Consider the following 10,000-nt stretch of genomic DNA (forward strand, 5'->3'; position numbering starts at 1 on the left):
TGTGTATATGAGTGTCAGTGGGTTAAAGTGTTAAGTGTGTGTTTTGGCCTTACTGGGCTGAACGTCTCAGCATCCATGAGCTTGCGGCGCAGCGTGGAGATCTCCTCCCTGAGCTGCTGACTCCGGCTGGGGGACACACAGCGCAGCGAGCGCCTCTGCTGGAAGTCCGTCTCTGTCTGAGCCTTACGCAGCTCACACTGGAGTTGATAGATCTGAGATGTACACATCGACACACACACCGGACACACACACACACACACACACACACACACACACACACACACACACACACACACACACCAGACACACACACACATACACGCACGGGCAAACACACACACACACACACACACACACACACACACACACACACACACACACACACATGTATGTGTTAGATGTTTTAGAACAATGCATCTGACATTTTTCAACTTTTGAAACCAACTTCAGATCCACATGTGAGAAATAACAGCGTTGGAATAGAGAAAGTGAAAGGAATGGGACACTGAAATTCCTTAGAACAATTATTAAACCATTGAAACTCATTTCCACTATCATCAATATTTCCTTATGAACATTAACTCATTTGTGAAAAAAATAACAAACAAGAAAGCATACAAAACACCACCGTCACACATTCACCTTATGCACAGACACACACCCCTATCCCCACAGCCGAAAATCCTAACATATCGATGCTGCCACTGACAGACCACCCACACACCCACCTGCACACACACACATGCCCACCTGCACACACACACACACACACACACACACACACACACACACACACACACACACACACACACACACACACACACACACACACACACACACACACACACACACACACCTGCAGGTTGAGATCTCGGCAGCGCAGGCCGACGTCCGACTTCTCCTCGAGCGCGGCGGCGTAGCGCCCGTAGAGCTCGCACTTCTCGTCCTTCAGCTTGAGCAGGTCGCGGTGCAGGCCGGCCATGAGCGTGCGCAGACGCCCGCTGTCCTCCTGCAGCCGCCGCTGCTCCTCGGCGCGCTCGGCCGCGCCTCCCTGCTGCGCCTCCAGCCACGTGCAGCGCTCGCGCAGCTGGTCCGCCTCCTGACGCGTCTCCGCCAGCTCCTTCTGCATGCTGGTGACCGCCCGCACCAGGTACTCCGTCAGCTCTGAGTACTTGATCAGGCCTGGGCACACGGCAGGGACAGGAGGGACGGAAAACTTAACTCAGCTCAGTTCAGTTCAATCATTTCTATAGTGCCAATAACTACTGACATCAAACTGACAGAGCACCTCCCTTCCTAAGTGGCACCTTGGCTTAACTTAAGCAGTGAAAGTCCCGCACTCCTTTTTGTCGTTTTCTATTTCTTAAAAAAAAGCAGTATTTATTGTCACACCAGGTTTTATTGCTCTTAGCTTGACTGTCCTCTCCCTTGTATGTCGCTTTGGACAAAAGCGTTTGCTAAATGTCAATGTAAACGTAAACTACTGCCTCAAGTACTGAACACTCAACTTGAGGCCTGAGCACACGGCAGGGACAGGAGGGACGGAAAACTCAACTCAGTTCCATTCAATTTAATTGACAAATTATTATATTTTATTATTATATATATATTATATGTATTTATTTTATCCTAAACTGTTGTGGTATACTGTATATTTTCAGTTTAAGTACATTGAGAGCAACTAAACCCAAAATAAATCCCTTGTACATGAAAATGTACTTGGCCAATAAACATGATTCTGATTCTGATTTGTTTCGCCAATAACTAATTACATTAAACTACTGCCTCAAGTACTGAACACTCAAGTACTCAAGTATTGCCCAAGCTGTACTGAACACAAGGCCTGAACCACTTAGGCACTTAGGCAATGGTGGCAAGGGAAGGAGAGGGCAGAGGAAAGGACCTGAGGGAAGGGGAGTTAGCAGCCATGTGTATCCAACCTGACGTAAAGGGCAGTCACACACTAGTGCTTGTGTTCCGTGGTGGATGGAGCTCTGGGTGGAGAGGAGTAGGGGGGACTGGGGGAGTAGGGGAAGGGGAGCACGTCCACCTCCATCTGATGATCAAGACTTTATTAAGTGTGACAGGCTGGAGACAATTCCTACAGTTCACTGCTACATGCATTTTCTTGGACAGTGTATGTGTGTGTGTGTGTGTGTGTGTGTGTGTGTGTGTGTGTGTGTGTGTGTGTGTGTGTGTTGGGGAGTGGGAAGGTAAAAAAACCTCTCCATCCATATTTGGTCATTCAGGAAATGCTTTTATCACAGCACCAGATCCGCCCAGTGTGCAGTACACAGATAAGCACACACACACACACACACACACACACACACACACACACACACAGAGAATAGTGAGACACGCAGATACAGGGAGGAGTGAAGGACTGAGGAAGGAAACGCAGGAGGCGTGTGGGCCCTGTCAAACACAGCACAAATATTGAAGCTTTTCTTCTCGGTTTACCATACATCCTTCACTCCTAACGCTTTTAAAGCATCAGTATATATATATATATATATATATATATATATACAGTATATTTATGCTACAGTTATTTCTGCTTGTTGTGACGGGTTGCTCTCTCACCACTGAATCCTGAGGGCTCGGTGCTGGGCTTGCGGCCAGTGATCTGGGTGTACATGGCCGGGTAGTGGATCATCAGGCTCTCCAGCAGGGCCATGGCCCCGTTACGGCCCCGTATACGCAGCAGGTCCAGCATGTGGCCTGGAGACAGGGGAGGAGAGGGGGAGGAGAGGGGGAGGAGAGGTCACAAGAGTCACTCTGCATTGCCACAGCTGTGGTGACGAAAACCAAACAGGAGGAGACATTTGCAACACTTCACAATCTTCTGAAATCTGAAATCACAATCTTGTTTTTCATTTCTCGTACGTCTGGTTCCTTTATCTGGGGGTTCTCCACTTTCTGTCTCTCTTTCTTTCTTTCTTTCTTTGAGTTTCTTTTTCTTCTCACTTCTCACTATGGGCCCTATTTTAACGATCAGAAACGCAAGTAGGACAGCGCCAAACGCAAGTAGATTCATAAACCCAATTGACAACATTGACATCATTTTCAGCTCAATGTACGTCTGTGTTGACGTAAGACATCAGTAAACAAGTCCCTATCCAATCCCTATTCTCCTCAGAAGCAAATTTCTAGTTGCAACATCTTACATTTAAAACTTCTCCCTCGTCTCTTTTCTTACCTGTTTAGTTTGGCCATGTTGGTATTCCTGCACATTTGAATAAGTCATATCAGGCACTCATTACTCATTATCTAGACCACCATGAGTCAAGCAACATTCCACACCCAATACACACACACATAGGCAGGCAGGCAGGCAGGCAAGCAGGCAAGCAGGCACGCACAAACACACACACACACACACACACACACACATACACAGACACATGCACGCAGGCAGGCAGGCAGGCGGTCACACACACACACACACACACACACACACACACACACACACACATACACAGACACACGCACGCAGGCAGGCAGGCACGCAGGCAGGCACGCACAGACACACACACACACACACACACACACACACATACACAGACACACGCACGCAGGCAGGCAGGCACGCAGGCAGGCACGCACACAGACACACACACACACACACACACACACACACACACATACACAGACACACGCACGCAGGCAGGCAGGCACGCAGGCAGGCACGCACACAGACACACACACACACACACACACACACACACACACACACATACACAGACACACGCACGCAGGCAGGCAGGCAGGCAGGCAGGCAGGCACGCACAGACACACACACACACACACAAGCTATCCTGCTTTCTCTCTTACTGGTTCTCATGCAGCGGTTGGTGAGCTGGTGGCAGTTGATGATCTCATCCTCGTCGATCTCTGAGATCACGCGGGCCTGCCGCAGGTAGGGGATGACGGTGCACGGGTGCACCTGCAGAGACACACTGTGCCGGTTGTCGTTGATCAGCTCCCACAGGTCCTCGCCCTCCTCGTCCCTCATCGCGGGGTCCATCTCCTGGTCCACCACTGCCATGATGGCAACCGATCCTCCACCCCCCGACCCCAGCAGCCGACCAAAGTTCAAAGTGCTCCTGAATAGGTGGTCAGAGCCGGTTCGGAGACACATGTGTCGTGGGAAGCACAGGCAGACTGAAGGGGGAAGGCCAGTGTGGGTGTTAGTTAAAGAATCTCTGCTCAATGGCCTGCCCAGGGGAGGATGCGTGCGACGAACCTGTAAGACGAGAAAGTAAATTCCCGGCAAAGCACACTAAACAACACAGAGGCGGGTGGGGTGGGGAGGGGAAGGGGGTGGCCCCAGTAACTGTCTGTGTGACTGTGTGTGTAAGCCCAAAACCCAAACACACACACACACACCCACACACAAACACAAACAGAGCCTATGGCCGAGTACCTTATTCTGCGGTTAACCAGCAACAATCTCAGTCAAACATGCCTGTTGTATACCCTGTCTGACTGCTTCTCCGCTGGGCTTCTTTGTGTTAGGAGTCTTATCTCATCCGGTTGTGGATCTAATTCAACCGCCTATGAGAGAGGCCGGATTACACGGCTGTGCCCTCCTTTTAATTAATAGAGCTATTCACTCGTGTTTGCAGAAGAGCAGGCGTCGCTGAGACATACGCACAGAACCCATCGCGTGTGTGTGTGTGTGTGGCCTTGTGTTTTCATAACAGCTGGTCAAACTCAGAGCACATCTATCTCTTACAGGTATAGTGTTGGTGTTTGTGGTTCAAAGTCCCAGCACAAAGCAGCAAAGAAAAGGATGACTGTAAGTGTGTCAGTCACACCCGCCCCCATACACGTCATACATAGGGTTTATATACATTTCCACACCAAACCAAACATGCAGTGTGATTTTCTATTGCAAATGCAAAATAATTTTACTTACAATATTTAGTTTTAATATAATATAATATTTGTTTTAGCCTATAATATTTGTTTTAGCCTTGCTAAGTGTGTTTGTTTATTTTAGATAATTTAATGTCATCTCTGCACTTAAAGAACATTGTGTCTATGAATGCCATAAGAAATGTGCTATATAAATAAACTTGACTTGACTTGTCAGTTGATTCGGCTACACTTTTTCTATAGGTTTTGCCAGTTGACGTTTTCAGCACAAATTGTTGCGAATCGTTTTCAGCAGCATAGAGCCGCGGCCGCCACCTGACATAGTGGACACATGCTAATCTTTTAGGCAAGTGAAATTCAACTGCGATATAGTATAGGTTTTTGAAAAGCATTGTGTAGGCTACAAAACACTCAGGCTAATTAGATTAATTGAAATATAAACGTGCAGGCTAGTTGTTTTAATGTTGTCTGTGACGCTGCCTACCTTATCAAATTCTTTATTTCCATCGGTCGTAGGTTCAACTCATATTATTCCACAATTCTTGTCGAGAATTCTTCTCGAGCATAGACTGAAATAAAATGACTTCACATATGAAACCAAACAAGATAAAAGCCTTAAATGTAAATAGACTTGCAAGAGCGCCCTGTCTCCGCCTCGGAAAAAACAAACAAGCAAAAAAACGAAAAAACACACACACGCACATTATGTATCAGTTCAAATACAGTTCAAGTGGCCCAACCTAATGAACGTGTGTTATCATGGGTTGTACCCACAGCAGTTGTGATGAAAGGCCCATACAAAAGTACAGGAAGAGAAATTCATTTTAAGTTTAGAGCAGAAAACAGCATCGAGTGCCGACCCCTCCTCAAGACACGCCTCCCATGAAACGAAAAGGTTTTTTTTTTAGTGTATTGACTACTCAGCATTATAACAGGTCCATAAAGACAATTGTCATTATAAGCACTAAATTCTTTTTCTGTTACAATAAAACATCAATACTAAGTAGACGAAAAGGGTTGCAGTTATCTTAGCTAAAATCTAAAGCTCATATCTCAAATCTAAATGTAGGAGTCATTTAGGAGTCTGCACATGGGGATTGAGGTGTGTAATATAATACACTTGTTTTTAAAATTTATTTTGGTTGAGTTTCATTTTGTGGTCCTCTACCCATATATCAATACTATTTGGGGTATGTTGGAGAATACAGGGTAGTTTGAGCATCCACATGTGGGCCAGAGTCACATATTTCCAGTGGTCTAATCTGTCCTGGTGGACATTCGCATTAGCAATTGTCACAAAGTCCTGGGGAATGTTAACACTGGTCCTCCTTTTTGCAGTTTTGCACATGGATTTAACTCTTTTGCACCAAGCTCTAGAATTCACTTTTTTCCATGCCTTCCACTGCCGATTTAAAGAATAGTTTTCTTGCCGCATGAATCTCCTTTTGTCCTGTAGTTCTGTAGAAGCTTGCCAGGGCACACGATGTTCTTGAAGGCTTTTTCTTGCTGGTGGATCCAGTACTTGATTTGAGGGCATTTCGCCAAAGGACAAGTTTCATTGTCTTCATAGGGAAATATCTATCAATTCCAGGCTAGATATGAAACATACTCAGTACTACAGATTTTTAGTGTATTGCCTTCTCATTATTCAGCATTATTACAGGTTCATAGAGACAATGGTCATTATATTCACAGATGTTCACTGTCTTCATAGGGAAATATCTATTAATTTTAGGCAGAATGGTATTATAGAGGGCATTATCTTTTGTCATTGGTGCTGTTATCTTGGCAGATGTTATGGACTTTGAGGTGATTGAAGTCTCCAAGAATTACAAGCCTAATGTCTGGGTACTTGATGTCCAATGAGTGCATCGAGAAGTCACTGCAGACTGCCATTTCCGACAGGTGTTCGCAGAACAAAGCTTTCTTCTAGCTGACTCATGAAACTAGTCTGTTTACACTGGCATGCACATTTCACAATGGCCTTCTATGATTCATAAAACGCTGCGGCTATTACTGAACATGCTGCATTCTTCTCCAAACAATGGGTGAACATGTTCAGAGTGAAAGTACAGAAGTGTGCTTGAATGAATGGGACTCTTTGCCTTCTACTATGGCAGACTGTAATACCAGAAAAACCAATTAGTGTTAATTATCGGACAGTGTGTTATCAGCAAACGTTCGCGTTGTCATGTTAACCCATTATTAAACTGAGCATATCAATTGTTAATCCATTATTAAACTTAGCATTTTGATTGTTTAACAGAATGGCCGATGTTTGACATAGATCTTCAATTATGCCTGAGACAAAACCTTATTCATGGAATGTTGGCATGTTTAGAACAACATCACTCTCAGTCTAATTCAGTATGTCCCTGTTAAACCTTTTTGGCATCAGAGCCCAAATGCATGAATGTACAGTACTGTGCAAAAGTTTTAGGCAGGTGTGAAAAAATGCTGTAAACTAAGAATGCTTTCAAAAATGGAAGTGTTAACAGTTTATTTTCATCAATTCTTCATAAATTAACAAAATGCAGTGAAGGAACAGAAGAAAATTCTAAATTAAATCAATATATGGTGTGACCACCCTTTGCCTTCAAAAAAGCATCAATTCTTCCAGATACACTTGCGCAGTTTTTGAAGGAACTTGGCTGGTAAATTGTTCCAAACATCTTGGAGAACTAACCACAGATCTTCTTTGGATGTAGGCTTCCTAAAATTCTTCTGTCTCTTCATGTAAACCCAGACAGACTCAATGTTGTAGAGATTAGGGCTCTGTGGGGGTCATACCATCACTTGCAGGACTTTCTGTTCTTCTTTAAGCTGAAGATAGTTGTTAATGACATTGGCTGTATGTTTGGGGTTATGTTCCTGCTGCAGAATACATTTGGTGCCAATCATACGCCTCCCTGATGGTATTTCATGATGGATTAGTATCTGCCTGTATTTCTCAGCATTGAGGACACCATTCATCCTGACCAAATTTCCAACTCCACTTGCAGAAATGCAGCCCCAAACTGGAAAGGAACCTCCACCATGCTTCACTGTTGCCTGCAGACTCTCATTATTGTACCTCTCTCCAGCCCTTCGGCGAACAAACTGCCTTCTTCTACAGCCAAATATTTCTAATTTTGACTCATCAGTCCAGAGCACCTTCTGCCATGTTTCTGCACCCCAGTTTCTATGTTTTCGTGCTTAGTTCAGTCACTTGGCCTTGTTTCCTTGTCGGGGTAGAGCTTTTTGGCTGCAACTCTTCCATGAAGACCACTTCTGGCCAGACTTCCCTGGACAGTAAATGTCTGTACCTGGGTACCACTGGTTTCTGCCAGTTCTGAGCTGATGCCACTGCTTGAAATCTTCCGTTTTCGAAGGTAAATAAGCTTGATGTGTTTTTCATCAGCTGCATTAAGTTTCCTTGGCTGACCACTGCGTCCACGATCCTCAACGTCTTCTTCAAAAGAGCTTGAACTGCACATTTTGAAACCCCTGTCTGCTTTGAAATCTTTGTCTGGGAGAGACCCTGCTGATGCAGTATAACTACGTTGTGTCTTGTTGCTGTGCTCAGTCTTACCATGTAAATGGATACAAAAAAAACATTTATTGTTTACATTTTTCAAAGCATTCTTAGTTCATAGCATTTTTTCACACCTGCCTAAAACTTTTGCACAGTACTGTATGTTGTCATAGTAATATAAGGAGAGCACAGCCTTCGGGGACAAATGAAGGGTTGGGTGAGTAAGTTATTTCAATGGAAAAGTCCCTTTGAGGTGAAGATAAGGCAAGTGCAAAACGCCACACTCGCACGCACATGAAGTGTGAAGGAAGTGGTGGTCAGGTGAAGGACACTGAAAATACCTACAAGCCAAATTTAAGTTATTTGACAGAATATGTGAATACCACCGTTCTGTCACTCTGTGAGCATGGCAAACCTATATATTACATATATTTTTTAAATTAAATAAGGTCAGAGAAAAATTCTGTTTTATATTTTTATTATTCCATATAGCTTATATTTAATGTACATTAAATATTTCAAGGAAAAATAGCAATAAAACTGTAGATACAACACTACATACATTAGTATTAGACCTTAAAAGGCCAAAATGACAACTTACAGATGCTGTCACTGGCTGCTGGTTAAAAGCTGCCATGCCTCTCAAGAAAACAAACCAAAAGTGTTGTTCCATGATCCACACCTCCCCCCTGCCCAGTACTCTACTCTTATCCCCTCCCCAAAGCACAAAACCCTCTCATTTTGACCTTTAAGTCAACTTTGACCTTGACCCTCTAACACCTAAATACCTCAACTTAAATCTTGAACTTACTGTAGCAGATACTACTCTAAGATGAAGGACCACAAACCCCACCCTCCTCCTGCCCTGAGTTTAATTTGTTCCCCCCCCAATCCCGTTCTCTATATCCTCCCCCTCCCCTCCCTCATTGGCTTTCCTGTACGTGTGTGCCGAGAGCGAGTGTGATGCGCTGCAGTGCCCCCTGGTGCTCGGGCAGCTCCTGGCAGACGCGCTGCAGGACCGCGGCCACGCTGCTCAGCCTCTCCTCCTCCCGCTGCGTGGCAGAGGCCAGCGGACCCTCGCCCGACGCCACCGCGCTGTAGCGCCCCTCCCGCACCAGCTGCAGCTGTTTGGCCTGGCCCTGGAGGGCCACCAGACGGGCCAGGTTCTACAACGCAGACAGAGAGAGGGAGAGGGAGGTGTGTGTGTGTGGGGGGGGGTGAGGGGGTGTGGGGATTCACAGAGAGTGGAAAAACAAGAGTGGATGGTGAGTGAAGAGTCAATGAGGAGGTGTGAGTGACAGTGTGTGACAGAAACAGATAAGGGAAGGAGTTGGAGCTTCTTTCACACTTATTTCAAAATATCTCCAGTGTTGGTGTCACTTAACTGGTAGAGCAAGGTGCCGGCAACGTCAAAGTTTAGTTTAGTTTAGTTTATTAAAGATCCCTGTCACATTGACAGGTCCCCGGAGAACACACACACTGGTACAATGTATATTTGGCCTCAAATGTCACCTTGGCTAACAAGTACGTCATATTCTTTTAATGTTCTTCTTTTAGTGTAATGTTTTTTTGTTAATGGTTTCTGACTTTGAAGAATTGAGG

The 10,000-nt window shown here is 45.1% G+C and overlaps 2 protein-coding genes across 2 annotated transcripts in view; both read right to left on the reverse strand.

Moving 5' to 3' along the window:
- Positions 1-4,030, reverse strand: part of card14 (caspase recruitment domain family, member 14) — a gene marked incomplete at both ends in the record, with an annotated part of 17,970 nt that extends 13,940 nt beyond the window's left edge. The window contains 4 exons of the mRNA XM_080844137.1: positions 54-212; positions 857-1,182; positions 2,587-2,724; positions 3,838-4,030. Coding sequence (XP_080700263.1) covers positions 54-212; positions 857-1,182; positions 2,587-2,724; positions 3,838-4,030 — 816 coding nt within the window. The remainder of the gene's footprint in view (positions 1-53; positions 213-856; positions 1,183-2,586; positions 2,725-3,837) is intronic.
- Positions 4,031-9,321: 5,291 nt separating this feature from the next.
- Positions 9,322-10,000, reverse strand: part of ccdc40 (coiled-coil domain 40 molecular ruler complex subunit) — a gene marked incomplete at both ends in the record, with an annotated part of 13,176 nt that continues 12,497 nt past the window's right edge. The window contains one exon of the mRNA XM_080844149.1: positions 9,322-9,564. Coding sequence (XP_080700275.1) covers positions 9,322-9,564 — 243 coding nt within the window. The remainder of the gene's footprint in view (positions 9,565-10,000) is intronic.

Source organism: Sprattus sprattus (genome assembly GCF_963457725.1).
Source record: "Sprattus sprattus genome assembly, chromosome: 1".
Taxonomy (NCBI): Eukaryota; Metazoa; Chordata; class Actinopteri; order Clupeiformes; family Clupeidae; genus Sprattus; species Sprattus sprattus.